Genomic DNA, 18,107 nt, shown 5'->3' with positions numbered 1-18,107 from the left:
CTCATGCAGGATATACTTGATTAACCTTATGTATAATTTTCATGAACTAGGTCCATATATTTTCTAAGTTATGCTGTCATTTCAAAAACTTAACCTCAGGTTAAGATTTTGATATTGATTTCCAGAACATGGTCTAAGTTCATTGACCCTAAATGACCTTTGACCTTGGTCATGTGACATGAAACTCAGGCAGGATGTTCAGTAATACTTGATTAACCTTATGGCCAAGTTTCATGAAATAGGTCCATATACTTTCTAAGTTATGCTGTCATTTCAAAAACTTAACCTCAGGTTAAGATTTTGTGTTGACGCCGCCGCCGCCGTCGGAAAAGCGGCGCCTATAGTCTCACTCTGCTATGCAGGTGAGACAAAAACTGTAATGATCATTGCTGTTTGTTCTTTTCGATATCAATGATCAACTTCAATATCTGTATCAGTGTCTAACCATGCTAAACCTACCTATCGTACGTAGTAATTTTAAATGCTGTTTAAAATGTATATGCAACACTGTTTAACCCTAACCGCAGTAATTTTAACAGTTTTAACAAGTCTTTAAACTCTTAGACAGCAACGTTTTATTTTAGCTTATAATTGTCAATGTAAGGTTCAAATAGAAAAGATCGTTATATAAAATTTACGTTTAAAATGCTGTTTAATTTTCATACGAGACCGTTTAACTGCAATCTTTTTTTTATAATTTAAACAAGTTTTCAAACTCCCAAAAGCATAGTTTGATTTTACTATTGGATTTTCAAAGAAATTTCTTAAACTTCTTATAAAGGTTCAATAGTATAAAACAGCGTTATATGTGTTTTAAATAGCATTTCTACAGTGATAATTATGAATACAATTACCTTCTGTCGCAACTCCTGCTCAAAGTCAACCTGGTTCTTGATTTTGTGATTTTGATGATCAACGAGTATGCACTTGTGACAGACGTGGACCTTACAATCCTCACAAAACATATCTTTGTTTTCTTGCTTGTGGATGGAACACTTCTCGAATAAATGACCAATGCTGACCTTCCCATCGGTGACATCATCCATGGATACAATTTCATGACCTTCGAAGACGACTGTAAGATGTTGATGACAATGTAAGCACTCATCACACATGTAATAATTACATGTTCTGCAGAATGATACAGCGTCTTTCAGAGACTTGCAAGCAGTGCATTTCTGACACATCTCAAGGACAGCATTCATCCCTCCACACTTGGCGTGGTAATCGTCTACGCATCCGTTGATGGAGACATTGAGGCGGAGATCATCGACACGGTTGGCGGACAACTTGGTGATCTCCCTGCAGAGAGGACAGACCATGTGATCAAGGTCCTGGTGGGTTAGATCGTATTTCTTGAGGCATCGCCTACAAAATGTGTGTCCACACGAAGTTAAGATTGTCGCCTCAACAAATATATCAAGACATAATGGACATATCAGGTTCGGTGAAGAGCTTGATGCTTTCTCTGATCCACACTTCTCAGCCATCGCTGAATTAATTTACAAACACGAGATCTAAATTCTATCAGTACTTGACGAGACGTCAAGTTCGTGATACAACGCAATGGTTCAGCTTTATACTATTGTTGTACTTCAATACTAATTCAACTACAAGTCAAACACACCCACTTTGAACATCCTATAACAATAGAACTGGGTATTCCCAGCCAGCTACCTTTGAACTTGACTGCGCGTTATGTATTTATTCATCGATAGAGGGGGTGTCATTATCAAATTAGGCATTTTTGTCTTCGTGTGCAAAATCCCACAATGGCTGATTTTATCTTTCGATTATTGTATCCATGCAACTCTATTTCTCTATCAAGAAGATATTTTATTCGGCTACCTTTCTTGAATTTTCGAATTTTCCTTTATTAAAAGAGAGTATGCCTTTTCAGTGTAACTCATTTACAGATATTATTATGCAAAAAACAAAAGAGTCAATTTTCCGTGTTTTTCCCTTCATATGCATAAATCCCAGAATGGATGATTTGATATTTCCAATGTTTTATGCATCTCTTTTTCTCTATCAAGAAAATATTTTATTAGGTTACCCGACTTCTATGTTCCAATTTTCCTTTACAGACAGAATCTGTTTTCATCATTTAGATATCTGATTATGAAAAAAAAAATTAGGTCATTTTTTCCACAATTTTTGTCTACATGTGTAAAAATCTCAGCATGGATGATTTGATATTTTCAATATTGTAATGCATCTATATTTTTCTACCAAGAAGAGATTTTGTTGTGGTACCTGACTAAATGTTCCATATTTTGAGAGATCTTTATTCGGTAACAAGAACAAAAATCTTTAAAGGAAAGTTCTGATTCTGTATGTCGATGTTGTTTCGTGACATTGTGGTTTTATGCTCTTTTTTATTGGATGAGTAAAAGAAAATCATTCAGTAATGTTTGTGTTGGGATGATTATATTAAAAAAATATTTGTATCTTTCTCTCATCTCTGATTCTCGCTCAGGTTTCATCTCATGTACTCCTGATCCACTCTTCTCATATTCTCTCCCAACTCCCCCCCCCCCCCCACTCTCTCCATCTCTTTATTTTTGTCTGTGTTTATTTTTCTTTATTTGTGTTTTTTTCTTTTTTTCATTCTGTTTTATTATAGGAAAGATATTTTTCTCAATGTTTATTGTTGTCTCTCATTGTTGTTCTTTCTTTCCTTTTTTTTTTGTTTCTCCGTCTTTGTATATTTTCTATTTTTTTGAAACATCTTAGTAATAGTGGCTCCCGTTCCTTGTCCACTATTCCTTCTCAAAGGTTAGTGAACACCGCCAAAGAATGTACTCCTTCATCCTGAGTGTTGAATATAGACAACAGTGCACTACAATGTACAGCGAGCCCATAGAAACAAACTTTACTGAATTTGATCACCTGAATTCATTATTACATGGCAAAACTTGAACATTTTAAATACATATTATGTTCATTTTTGGTAGGATTCACTAACTTTGGAGTTCCACTGTAACACTGTCTAGATCAGCGTTTCCCCCCCAAAAAAAAAAAAAAAAAAATCGAGGACCACTTTGATTCTCAGATTTTTTATCGAGGCCCACCAACCAAAATTTTAAGAAAACGTCAATTTTGGTGAAACAATTTTTTTTTCCTGAAATGTGAACACAAATCTCTAAAGCACATTCGAAACAAACAGTTCGAGAACTAATCTGCATTCCCAAATGTCCGGTAAATGGGCGACAATTAGCTGCATTCACAAAATGCATGCACACGAGGTTCACATCAAGGTTAGATCGAAACCATCATAGTGTGCATGTGTATGCTTTGTAACATACATGATACCTAAGCGTGCTTTAGTTTTGTTTGACCTACGTAGACCAATCGGACCATGGAAGTAGTTTTCTACCTCCACGATCGGGTATATATTCGGACACGTTTGTGAAATATAGGCCCTACTATAGTTTTTCCCCTATTATTTTTTCCTCCATTTGGAGTTTCTCGCGGCCCATCGGTTGAGAAGCGCTGGTCTAAATAAATGACAAGATTCTCATTAACATGGTCAAGAGATGAATAAAAGTAAGCCATATTGATATCCGAGTAATTATGATTTATTTTCAACTATCTTATTACGATTCGATAATGAAAAAAAATTAAATCATCAAGAACAGATATCGCACTCTCAATCATACACGACCTTGTAGTAAGTGTACCCAAAGTAATGACGCCGTTCAAGAAGTTAGAATAGCGCCATCATACACAGTTTTGAAACCAGTCTTACTTTCTTGATAATTATTTGGAAAACCGATATCGTTTTGTTGCTTCTTTCCCACTCTTCTTTTCATCTTTGCTCCTTTATTTTTCGAATTTCTTACCTTTTTTTCTTTAATTCTTTCTCCCTTTCTTTCACCCCACCCCTCTCCCCCCCCCCCCCCCATTCTCCTTCTTTCCTTTCTCCCTATGGGTGTTCGTACACGGCCCATTTTAATAATTATTTCTAAATCAAAGTGTCCAAATAGAGTTTTTCCTTAACTTAAATATTTATTTAAGTTTTATTTGTTTAATAAAAGTTATTTTATTCGCATGTCAGTTGAGATGAATTTGCTGTTTTGAATATATATATAGATCAAGGGAAACATTATAATCTTATTTTATTTTCATTATGATCATCGCGTCCAAAGCAATTTATATATCAATGATCCTTCTTCACATCTATATCTGCTTATCATCACCATACGTATTAACGATGGTTATTCCGTTAAACTATTATCATCACCGTCATCATCATCATCATTACCATCATCATCACCATCATCAACATCATCGTCGTCGGCATCACCATCTTTACCACCATCTTCATCACCACCATGCCACCTTCGTCATCATCATCATCATCATCATCATCACCGTAATCATTGTCGTCGTCATCATCGTGGAGCGTTGTGGCCCAGTGGATTAGTCTTCGGACTTTGAAACAGAGGGTGGTGGGTTCGAATCCCAGCCATGGCGTAATTTTCTTCAGCAAGAAACTGATCCACAATGTGCTGCACTCAACCCAGGTGAGGTAAATGGGTACCGGTAGGAAGTAATTCCTTAAAAAGCTGTGTGCGCTATGAACGCCTAGGTTAGCCGGGAAATATAGGAGCGCCTTGAGCACCCAACAAGGTGGATATGTGCGCAATATAAATACCCTATATTATTATCATTATTATTATCATCATCTTAACCACCATCTTCATCACCACCATGCCACCTTCGTCATCATCATCGTCTTCGTCATCATCATCACCGTCATCATTGTCGTCGTCATCATCATCTTAACCACCATCTTCATCACCACCCGCACCACCACCACACCACTATCTTCATCATCATCATCATCATCTTCATCGTCGTCGTCGTCATCATTCTCAATACTACTACCACCACCGTCACCATAATTACTATCATCATCATTACATCATCATCGCTATCACCTTCACCACAGCTATTACTAAAATTATCAACATTAATACCACCACGACCAACAGTACCTTCATCATCATCATAGTCATCGTCACCATCAACACCACCCCTATCACCGCCACGGCTACCATCATTTGAATAATCAACATCATCATCTATTATTATCATCATTACCATCATCATTACCATCATCATCATCATCACCACCATCACCGTCATCATCATCATCTTTACCACCATCTTCATCACCACCAGCACCACCACCACACCACTATCTTCATCATCACCATCATCATCATCACCATCATCACATCGTCTATCATAATCATTACCATCACATTTGTCGCCATGACGCTTATATCACATACCCATGTGCCGGAAGCCGTCAATTATAGCAAATGTAACACGAATGTATTTTAGAAGACACCCCCCCCCCCTCCTCAACCTTTATTTTTACTAGAGACTCTCAGAATTCATGTTGATGTCTCACTGATTACCTATTAAAACTATTTACCAGAATCTGATAGTGTTAACTATTCATGTATTTTTTAAGACCAAAATTAGTGATAGACAATTCTTGGTTTTTATGTAAATCATCTTCATATTCCACTCTCTTCTCGTCCCCCCTCTCTCTCACACACCGAATACCCCCCCCCCATTATTCTTTGTTTGAACAGACTCGATTCAATTTTTATTATATTCAAGATTTAATGAAAATAGAAATCCATAGATTCAATTCAAAAGGAATAATAGCTACATGTATATACTCGATATACATGTACTTCAATTCTAATCAAATATACATAGGTCGTTTTTAAATAGCAAACTCTAGATTGTCCTTTCGGAACAATTTTCCCTCGTTTTCTATCTTTACCATTTATATATCTCATAAAATATACTCGGATATCCATTTGTTTATATTTGTTGTCTAGTTTGCTTTGCTAAATGCATTCTAATACATACTGTATAGGCCTAGGAGAATAAAACAATTGAATATCAAAATGTAGCCTATGTATAACGTAATAAAATGATTTGCCGCTTTATAGGGGCCTTTCTTCTGTAAAGGTGATTCTTTATTTAAGTAAACAAGATATTTATTCTGCAGTCAGCACATTAAGAGATAATATATTTTTCTATATTTTTATATTATATATATATATAGAGAGAGAGTATACCCTTCCCATTTATACAGTGCATAAGTCTACAAGTGTCCCGTAACACAAAGATTATCGATTGATCGTACGCTTGGTATTCATGATTAATTGTACATTGTAGTCAATTCAATCAATCATAGAGATATTCATCTAAGATGGTTGTTAAGGTTCGTGTGACAGACCCCAGAGGTGCATTTCAAAACATGAAGCCGATTTGCTCTTTTTTTTTATGTTGAACTAACTAGGCGAGATATCACAAAAGTTAGCGATTAATCGCTAAATGAAATAGCCTATCAAGATCGTCGTTGCATGCGTATTTTGTTCACTAGACTGAATAAGAATTAATCAGAATTGTTCTTTTAAATTTGTGCTATGGGGCCCTGATATCATTGGTTATACATTCAAAATAAAGTCATCTAATAGCTACGCAGCATAGTCACTAATAGTGTTGCATTCATGGCATCAGGAAACATATATTATAAAATAAACAAACCTTAGACCGAAATTATAATATTATATATTTTGTAATCAATTTACTTTAAAATACTCTTTCCCCGTGGATAAACAGAGTCGTTCTAAACATAGGTCATCAAACTATACACAAGAGAATCTCAAAGACTAACATCTGAGAGAGCAGTAACTCGATAACATGCATTTCAAAGTTATAAATCATGATATTTACGCAAGAAAAATTGATTTATACATTAAATTCAAAGTACATTGAAATGTTATTAAAATAAAATAACCACATATCAACCTGGAGTTGTCCCTTCACGTTAAAGTTCTCTCGAATCATCGCGTAATTTTCTTTTCACGTTTTTAAAGAAAGGTTGCTTTCATTATCCTAAACTCGCAATCGAAAAGAATTCGTCATTTTGGACTTGTACTAGAAAAATAAAACCTTTCTTTACCCGATCAATGTATACATTTTTTAATTCATACTTGATTTAAAGTCCATTCAGAATATCGAAAAAAGGATTGGTTTAGTTTATTGACACCGGTTTATTTTCGTTATATACACATCAACCTATTTTGTCATTGGACATGTTGGATGAAGATATCACATGGTACGTAATACAAATGTAGTATTGAATATTGACACGTCCTGTTAAAGTAGATTTGTATTGTAGCAGGATAAAAGCACGTCAGTTTTCATACTACATGGTGTGATATAACGTGAATTACAGTGATACTTTGATGAAATATAATTTCTTCTTACAAGCAAAGGCGAGCATGTCTGGGGAGAGGGAAACCAAGTAACACCAACAACTATCCAATGTCATATTAAGTGCATTGAATTCAACTCTTTCATTCAGGTTCAGACCATCAAGATCATACAGCCTGATCACGACGCTACTATTCTCCCTATCAACACTCGCTACATACACCCTGTCCTGCTCATCCACGGCAGCATACAGGTAGACACCCCGTGGAGCTTGTAGAGACTCACCAGCATTCCCATCCCTGCCATAGACCGTCACCACGCTTGGATTGGCATAACATGAACTCGTGACGATCAAACCCGTACTGGTGATAGATGCCTGATATACGTCTTGTGCTTTGTTTGAGCAGTGTGTTTAAGAGTGGATCCTGTCGGGTCATAGATATAGACTTGTTGTCCACAGTTAGTAATGATGATTTCATCTGTTGGACTTCTGTTAACTCGGAGACAATATCCATTGTCTCTCACGTGTACTGTTGTTTTCCTGGAGCCAAGGGGAGAGTAGATGTAGGCTTCTGTAAAACCAGTGGACACGCATAACGCCCCGTCCCGTTGCAACACCAGATCATAACAGTAGATGCCACTAAAGGGTGCGTTTCTATACCGCTGATTTCCACCATTTGAATCAATGATATCAATACCTTGTGCATTATACCCATACCCGATAGCGACAGTGCTATGGGAGTACCGTGTCATACCGAACATATCTCCCCGTTGCTCAACACACTTAATGACTTCCATCTTGGGATCTGATTCTGAGATGCTCCTCCAGAGATCAAGACGAGTAGAGTCCGCTGGTTTGAACCTCTTCTCCTGTGCTTTCTTCTTTATGGCTGCCGTAGATGGATGATCAGTATATTCTGATATTCTCCCGAGGTCAAGACGAGTATAATCTGCTGGTTTGAACCTCTTCTCCTGTGCCTTCTTCTTAATAGCTTCCGCAGAAGTGTGATCAGTAACCTCCTTCAGCATGGTATCCAGCTCCTCACAGAGCAAGGTATGAGCAGATAGAGTGTCTGTCTCAAGATGACCCAGTCTGTCATTATCTACCAAAGTAATTGAACTACAAATACTCTTGATCCTCTGTCGATTTTTCGACTTCAAGACATTGAGGTCGTCATCAAAACTATGCTGTAAGGCATTTATTTGGTCGGTGAGATTTCGAAGATTTTCTTCCAGCTCCTTGGCTTTGAGGCTGTAGGCTTGCTTGACATCATCTAGTAGTGTCTGCACTGTAGTGTGTACCTCATGACGTTGTATTTCTATGTTCTGAATGTTCTTCTCCAGCTCTGCTTTCTTGTCAGCACATCGCTGAGCAAGGTCTGACACCTACGAATTGAACGTGTGATAAGTAAAAACAACGAGTTAGATCTGGAAATATTCCACAAAGGTGAAAATAACAAATACTAATACCATGAAACAAAGAAACAAACAAATCATACAGAAAAACATGCGATATTCTGAATAAGCTTGACGAGAGACAACATATGATTACAAAATTGTATATCATATTGAAACAATAACAATATTAATCACCAATGTAGTTCAACATAAAGAATAAAGAAACGAATTATATGCAAGAACAATTTAGATGCTGATGATGGTATTACAAATTCTTATATATCATTGTCAATCTGTATTCAACACCATCTTTATTGTTATTTTATTAATCAATATCAATATATATTCTTATTCATTATGCCATTATAACTATCATTATTCGTGTTATCATTAGTAGTAGTAGTATAATCATCATTATTATTGTCATTGATATTTCATTATTAATATTATCATCGTTCTACAATTACTGTTCTTAATATCTTATATTTTATTAATCAATATTGATTTATATATTCTTATTCATTATGTCATTATTATATCTATCATTATTCGTGTTAGTATAAGCATCATCATTTATTTTCATTGATATTTCATTATTATTAATATTATCATTTTTTTACAATTACTGTTCTTAATATCTTATATACATGTATCTTGATATTGTGATTATCATTATTATCGTCATCACAATCATAATCATTATTAAAAGTGGTATGATCTTTGGTGTTAATTCTTATCAATTAATTAATTTTCATCATCTTCTGCTCAATGATTGCCCTCAATATTTATAACCATGTTAAATCTCCCTATTATACACACTTAAAATGTTGGGCAACATACTGTCCACTGTGTTGGGTAATGTTTGTAGAAAATATATACATGCTTATATATTCTGGGCAATCATTATCCAATTGAGCAAATTTATTACTCAATTATAAGTTTTTATTACCCAACTTGGAATATTTTAACCAATAGTAGTATGGATAGTATGTTGCCCATTGATGGTTACAAATTTGGTCTTTTTGCCCAAAATGTTGCCTACATTTTTGCACAAGCTGGTTAACCTCACATTACTTGTTTAAATGGTTCTTTTATATTTAGATTAAACAGCTAAGTCTGATTTTTTCATTCTCAATTAAAATCAAGCATTGTTGTTTGAAATTCTTAACAACTACTGTAAGGTTTACATAGTAAACAGCGATATACAGTGCGTCCCAGAGAAAACGAAACCGAGATTAAGCGATGATTTATCATAACTTAATCATAAATAAAATAGACAAATGACCTACCAATGTAAAGCTTAGAGTCTCCTCTTTCATCTGGTATTACTTAGATTATTCCTCATTCACGCATGAGTGAGCAAAAACAATTCGAAGAAAGGATGCCAAAAACTCATTTGGCGGGGGGTATCTGAATTTCAAAAAGAAAATCACATGACTAAAAAGTTCAATATCTGCTCTTTTATTTGATACCTTAATCACAGAAATGGTCAAGAAGTAAAAAAGTTATGATCCTTCGAAACAATGCTTGTTTTTCCATAATTTCATAAAATGAACATGTTTTCACCGGTTTCCCGCAGAAGCTATCGCATGGTAACAAAAGACTTAATGCATGGTTGATCGTCAACAAAACGGAGTGTCGAGTGAGTTTGGACGCTTGCCTGTAAAACCTCTTCATTTCATGAAATTATTGAAATTCAAGCCTTATTTCAAATAACCAGAACTTTGTTATTTCTTGACCATTTTCTGTAATTGAGGTATCAAATTAAAGAGCAGATATTGAACTTTGTAAAAATGTGGTCTTCTTTTGAAAACCCAGATACGGCCCGCCAAGTGACTTTTTGGTATCCCCTTTTCAAATTGTTTTTGCTCACTCATGCGTGAATAAGAAATAAACTAAGTAAGAGGAGATTCTAAGCTTTAAAATGGTAGGTCATTTGTCTATTGTATTTGTGATTAAGTTATGATAAATGATCGATAAATCTCGGTTTCGTTTTTTCTGGGACGCACTGTATATACAGTAATTTTAAACAGGGTTTTTACTGTGATAATTATGAATAAATTCACCTTCCGTCGCAAGTCCTGCTCAAAGTCAACATGGTTCTTAATTTCATGAGCTTTATGACCAACAAGTACGCACTTTTGACAGACATGGACCTTGCAATCCTCACAAAACATATTTTTGTTCTCTTGTTTGTGGATGGAACACTTCTCGAATAAATGACCAATGCTGACCCTCCCTTCGATGACATCATCCATGGATACAATTTCATGACCTTCGAAGACGACTGTAAGATGTTGATGACAATGTAAGCACTCATCACACATGTAATAATTACATGTTAAGCAGAATGAGACAGCGTCTTTCAGAGACTTACAAGCGGTGCATTTTTGGACCTTACAATCCTCACAAAACATATCTTTGTTCTCTTGTTTGTGGATGGAACACTTCTTGAATAAATGACCAATGCTGACCTTCCCTTTGGTGACATCATCCATGGATACGATCTCATGACCGTCAAAGAACATGGTAAGATGTTGATGGCAATGTAAGCACTCATCACACATGTAATAATTACATGTTCTGCAGAATGTCACAGCGTCTTTCAGAGACTTGCATGCGGTGCATTTCTGGCGCATCTCGAGGACGGCATTCATCCCTCCACACTTGGCGTGGTAATCGTCTACACATCCGTTGATGGAGACATTGAGGCGGAGATCACCGACACGGTTGGCGGACAACTTGGTGATCTCCCTGCAGAGAGGACAGACCATGTGATCAAGGTCCTGGTGGGTTAGATCGTATTTCTTGAGACATCGCCTACAAAATGTGTGTCCACATGAAGTTAAGATCGTCGCCTCGACAAATATATAAAGGCATAATGGACATATCAGGTTCGGTGAAGAGCTTGATGCTTTCTCTGATCCACACTTCTCAGCCATCGCTATAAATTTACAAACACGAGATCTAAATTCCAACGAATAACATACAAGTCAAGTTAGTACTAACGTATTGAAACGCCAAGTTCGCATTACAACACAATGATCACTTTATGTTATTGCTAATGTGTAGTTCAATACAAATTCAAATCAACTACAAGAGTAAAAAACACACACCCGATTCGAACTTCCTGTAAATAGTACCGGGTATTCCCAGCTACCTTTGAACCTGACTAACTCATCAAAAGAAGAGGAAGCAACTTAAACTTAGAGAATAAGGGTTTACTAGGATGGCTGAACATTGAATTGATGATAAGCGGAAGAATTTTATATCGTAAAACTTTTAGTTTGTCAATGTAATTCTCAAAAGTATAATTGTCCCATACAACATTACAGTAAGTCAGATAGGGAAGCACAAAGCAGGTATTTATGTAAAGTTCCTAGAAAAGCCTCAGACAAAACACATCTTAATTTACATATAGCACCTTCACCTCGAGAAACATTTGTACACACTGACTCTTTTTCTAAGTCAAATGTTCATCGATAATTACTCCTAGAAATCGAACATGCTCACTACGAGCAACACTGTGGCCCCCAACATTAAAAACAGTTTCTGGAATAATTTTGCCTCTAGATCGAAATATTAATACTTGGGAAGCACTCCTCATCTCATGGACAGCAGTAACTCCACTCTGAATCCTCTGGAGATGTTGTACCGCATTTCTTGTTCGTGTCCACCGCTGTGCTCTCCATCCCTTCACAGCACGTTCGAATTTGTAATGGTGTAGATACCCCCACATCCAAACTTGTCACCGACCCAGACGTATACCCAGACATCTGGTGTTTTTCATCGTGGATACCAAGACATAACTCAGTCCGACTCGGTGTGATCAATGGCTCCGGTGCAGTCAACTTACGTAAATGTGATAACTGGTCTGCCCCCCCCCCTCCCCCCGGCCCCCTTAGTGGAAGGGTCATCTTTCCTTTCATCCGCTACTGACCCGACCCTTATTTCTGATCCTGCTGCTCCTGCGGATCCTATCCTCACTTCTTGAAAGGGTCCTTCCCAATGAGCTATTGGTGGATATCCTGTCACTGTCTGATGCATCTCCGACTAGGCCCAGGTCGGAAGGACGTCTCCCCCATGTGCCAAGAGGACTTAAGAGGCTTCTTGTTATCATCCCTAGTTCGAAGAGGTCGACATCTCTCCAGGCCGCCCTCGAGACCCAGCTGGGCGGGACGTTTCCCTTATGTGTCAAGAGAACTAGTGAGGCCCTTGTTATCACCACTACTTCGAAGGGGTCGACATCCCTTCTGGCCGCCCTTCATGGTTGATGATTTTTTTTGGGTCAATTTATTCTATTTATTATATAAAGGTTGTGATCTATGAGCTAGCTCTTTTGCCAGCTGAGGATGCTTAATGGTTGTTTACTTAATAACATCCCCCTTTTTATATGTTTTTAATGCCGAGTTTAAATTGGGTAATACTAGGTTGATAACAATAATTTCATTTTGGAAAACCAGCTTATAGCGAGGGAGCGACGCAATAAAAGTAATTTTCTTTTTATACCAGTAGGTAGAATCCCTTTACTCTATGTTGCCGTTTTGAAGTATATTCGTGCTTGCAAAAATAGGTTAAACCGGAAAAACCGTTTTGAAGAGGAAGGAGGTAATGCCTTTTATATGTGTCTTGTTTTTCCTATTAAAAAAACAATTTTCTTTACAGTGGTATTGTAATCTATCGGAAACGGGGTTGGGAGATCAAGGAATTATACTGAAAGTGGGGAAATTCGTTTGCTTACTTTACCAGCATTGTGATAGTGCATGAATGTATTCTGAATTTAGACTGTGTTCTAAAATTTGCATATTCTTAGAGAACTTGAATACATAAATGGGATACTGCATTACTCAATATGTGTACATGCATATACAGTGCGTATAAAAAAACGGGACAGATTTGAAAAGTCTACACAATTTTTGTTTCAAATTATGATGTCTATATTTTGGTGTTAATAGGTGCTCTAGGGTCTTGTCTTTCAAATGCCATTAAAATTTTTTTTTTTTTTTTCTTGCTTGGGCGAACACGGAATGTTTTTGTCCGGGATTAAAAAGGAGGCTTGCGCCAAAATGGCATATAATAATAATACAAATGATGATCAAACTTCTTGCTAATCAGCAGACTTTCTCATAAACTTTTTCATTATCTGTGCCATAATTTTAGAATTATGCTGTCAAATTTTATTTAGGCCTACATATTTATTTATTTACTTGAATCATTTTTTTTTCATTTAAACTTCTTTTACCTTTCAATTTTCCTTCATGAGTAAGAAAAGAAGACTTTTGTCAACCCAAGCAAGGAGATTTGCATTATTAATTGGGAAAACCTGTAATTATTCAAATCCTTTTTATTAAGTAAAACAAATTATGTTATGGTACGTTGAAAAGACATGAAATCCATTTTTCAAGGGGTTATTGATTCCTTGACCAAGTTTAATTATATGCTCGACAGGACAAACAGGAAGGAATTAATGTATTTCAATGGCATTGTTGTATTGAGTCAGTTTTGAAGGAGCTAGATATGGTAGATCGGGTAAAATGTATTAACAAGTTATGAGCGAGCAAAGCGAGCACGCAAACATTCCCACATTTTTTTTACAATATCAAATTTGGTGGTAGATTTTGACATAATATTCAGAAAATAATATCATATTTTACTTTCTATCTCTCCTTTTATTTCCTTTCCACTTTTTTTCTTGGTCGTGATTTTTTTTTTTAATTGAGGGGGGAGGGGTATCATCCCCGAGCCCCCGCTCATCTGTATGGCACGGTTCAAAAGGCACCATAACCTTTGTAGCACACAATGAAAAGATTTGAAATAAAATACCCGCTCTCCCATACTTCGGTTGAAAAAAAATTGTTTTTGCTTGAAGAAGGAATATTCAAAGCAAAAGAAAACATATTAAAAAGAAACAACAGAACAAATTCAAGCAAATAATTATATTTAAAAATGATTTTTGACCGCATAATTCGAAAATTATGGCAAAGATAATGAAAATGAAGAGGAAGTCTGCTGATTAGAAGGAAATCCGATCATCATTTGTATCATTATATTTTAATCCCAGACAAAAACATTCCGTGTTCGCTCAAGTATGAACGAAGCTAAATTTTGTTAATGGCAGTTGAAAGATAAGGCCCTAGAACACATATTAACACCAAACTATAGACATCATGATTTGAAACAAAATTTTATAGACTTTTCAAATCTGGCCCATCTTTTTGATACGCACTCTATATTGTCGATATTCATTATTGTCTTTTTTAAGGTTCGGGTGGGGCCTCAAAACACCCATTTACATATAGAGCCGCGCCTTAATTAGCACGGTGGTCAAACTAGGGGAGGGGACAAGTCCCCCACCCCACCCATCCCCCCCCCCAAAAAAAAAAAAAATAATAATAATAATTAAAAAATAAAATGTGAAAATAAAATACGATAAAATGAAATAGATAATTAAATGAATGAATAAATAAATAAATAAATAAATAAATGGATAAATAAATAAGGGTGGGGGCACAATAGGACATGCCCTCCAAATATTTGGAATTCTATTTCGGTTGATTTATTTTTGACAATCGTATAGTTACGTGTAATAACTTTTCCTACACGTCAGACAATGCTTAAAATTATCATTCCCCCCCCCCTCCCTCTCTCCCTCTCTCCCCCTCTCTTAATATACCTCTCTCCCTCTCTAAATCTTATTGCCTCTCGGACCCTCTCTCTGTCTCTCTCTCTCTCTCTCTCTCTCTCTTCATTTCGTAAACTTACGAGATCGTATGGAAAAGATGGAACAAAGGTGGAACAAACTAAATTGAATCTGATTACATTAAGAATTTAATGAAATCTTGATATCAATAGAATCAATTCAACATGATAAATTGAAACTTCGTAAGTATGCGATTTACATGAATACTGATCAATCGTTTTGTTAGCAAGCTCTCTCACTGTCTCTCTTCTCCTAAACTAATGATAAAATCACTTGACTTTATGATATCAATTATGCAGCTGTAGCTATTGCAGTGGTAATATCGGATTGATCATTATTTCTACATTATTGTTTGGTTTGGTTGGGTTGGGTTTATTATCAGAATAACACCAAGATAATATAGAGTGTACATGAAGAATTACAAATGTGAATATTATTCAGAGTCATTCATAATGATGCTGTTCTTCCTATAGAGGTCTAATCACAGTAATGAGAGCAATAATGTGACAATATACATGAATAAATGAATAAAACGTATTTGTGTATACATTTAAAAGCAAAATAAGCATGACCCATGAACGTGTGATAAACAAAGCGTGTGAATAATTTACTTTAAGCCCCCTTTACCCATTAATAAATACAATCATTATAAAATGAAATATATGTACATGACACATACTTATGTGACATATATACATAATAACATTTAAATGACTAAATTGCCAATGGAAAGAATAACTCGACTGCATGCATTTCCCCTCCAAAAATATTTACACAGAAGAAAAGCTCATTTAGGAGAGATACGTACAAGAGTGATCCTTTAATTTCATGCAGGAAATACAGTATGGAACCAAAATGAAAGTTCTATTAAAATGTAACCTACTTTTGCAAAGTTTTAAACATACCCCCAAAATATACGTTATCTGCAGATGAGGAATATTCAACTTTTAATGGTGCATGCGACCATGCATGATTGCCATGAATTTCACTTAAAAGGGATCTTTTATCAAAGCATGTTTGATAATTTCCTCTTGCAAAATGAATATTTGTTCCTTTTCTCGATCCGTTTTCAGATTGATACTCGAATCCCTTCCCAAAGTAATACAAAGCAATGACATTGGTAGCTAAGCGAATAACAAGTATGTGACAATCATATTGATAAATGGAAACATAATTCAAAACAATTGTTACTAAGAAATGCAGTGAGCGTATCATTTCATTTGGGGATTCTCAATTTAGACTGCTGCTCTCATTGTGCCAAGTTCCTTAATTTTAAAGGCATAAGTTAACGTTATAGACTTGAATAAAAAAAAAACCAAAGGAGAGATGAAATATGTACATGGATGCCTTTCTATCAACTTAAAAACTCTGAAACCAACAAAAAATCAAAAGAAATGCTTTTGATAAATTTGAAATGAAGATTTTGTGTAATTTCTATCATGCCGATAATAATAGAACACATACGTGTATGTGATGAAATTATATGGTGTTTCCGTTCACTTTATATTTCAATTGTTTGAAGCACAAAATAATGATTTTCGGACGCTATTTTTTTTTTTTTTTTTTTTGGGGGGGGGTTCATATTTTGTAACATATCACAGACACAGGTGATAAGTGGGACCTCGCAGCTCAGTTTTTTTTTTTTCATGTCAAATCAATGTTAGCAAATGCCTTTCACACAAACCATTGTTTATACCATGGATAAAAATCATCAGTGTTTGCTCAGGCATGGGCAAAAAAATCAAATAACTGGTGTCACCTGATAGTGAGAACTTTAGAATGCCAACCATTATATTTCTAAAAAAAACTTATTTATACTTAGAAATGTAACTTTGACACCTTTTCTAAAATGTAACTTTTTGGCATATAAATACACAAATTAAGCAAATCTTCAGACATTACGGGAGAGGAGGGCATCATAGAATTGATATCATCATGATCATATTGAAAAAAAAACCGGGGTAATAATAATAGCAGGGCCCGCTGGGAGAACGGTTTTCAGAACTGACGTGGCTTCCCTGGGTAAATATACCTATATCATTATTATTATTATTATTATTATTATTATTATTATTATTATTATTATTATTATTATTATTATTATTATTATTATTATAGAATTGAGCATATATCAAATTCAAATCATTTTTCTCAATATTTAATAATATAGGGTATTTATATTGCGCACATATCCACCTTGTTAGGTGCTCAAGGCGCTCCTATATTACCCGGCTAAGCTAGGCGTTCATAGCGCACACAGCTTTTTAAGGAATTACATCCTACCGGTACCCATTTACCTCACCTGGGTTGAGTGCAGCATACTGTGGATCAGTTTCTTGCTGAAGGAAATTACGCCATGGCTGGGATTCGAACCCACGACCCTCTGTTTCAAAGTCCGAAGACTAATCCACTGGGCCACAACGCTCCAACCTTAATATTCTCCCAATTTCCTTTATACTACAATAATGTTCAATTATCTGTTTTTTATGCATTCCTATTATAACAACATTTTGCCTAATAATTTTGACAATATATTTTTGCAAACCAATATAGATGTACATAATACTAAGACATTCAACCGATACTCGTGCAATATATGGTCATTATTCTTTCTCAAACAATATATTTTTATGTAGGGGTCCCATTATTTGGAATAAGCTCCCTCAAAATATCAAACAATGCAAAACTGTACAAAGCCTTAAAAGACATTTGAAAATCCACTTAATGCAGAAATTATAATACTAATGGTAAACTG

General features: G+C 35.6%; 1 protein-coding gene and 1 pseudogene across 1 annotated transcript in view; both read right to left on the bottom strand.

Moving 5' to 3' along the window:
- The window catches only part of LOC135156623 (E3 ubiquitin-protein ligase TRIM71-like), a 7,838-nt gene extending 6,254 nt beyond the window's left edge, over positions 1–1,584 (bottom strand). The window contains exon 1 of the mRNA XM_064109389.1: positions 855–1,584. Coding sequence (XP_063965459.1) covers positions 855–1,490 — 636 coding nt within the window. The 5' untranslated portion in view covers positions 1,491–1,584. The remainder of the gene's footprint in view (positions 1–854) is intronic.
- Positions 1,585–6,992: 5,408 nt separating this feature from the next.
- Positions 6,993–11,594, bottom strand: LOC135156694 (E3 ubiquitin-protein ligase TRIM71-like; annotated as a pseudogene).
- Between the last annotated feature and the right edge of the window lie 6,513 nt (positions 11,595–18,107).

The sequence above is a fragment of the Lytechinus pictus genome, chromosome 14 (genome assembly GCF_037042905.1).
Source record: "Lytechinus pictus isolate F3 Inbred chromosome 14, Lp3.0, whole genome shotgun sequence".
Lineage (NCBI taxonomy): Eukaryota > Metazoa > Echinodermata > Echinoidea > Temnopleuroida > Toxopneustidae > Lytechinus > Lytechinus pictus.
Note: the sequence above shows the minus strand (reverse complement) of the source record. Positions and strands in the feature narration are given on the sequence as shown.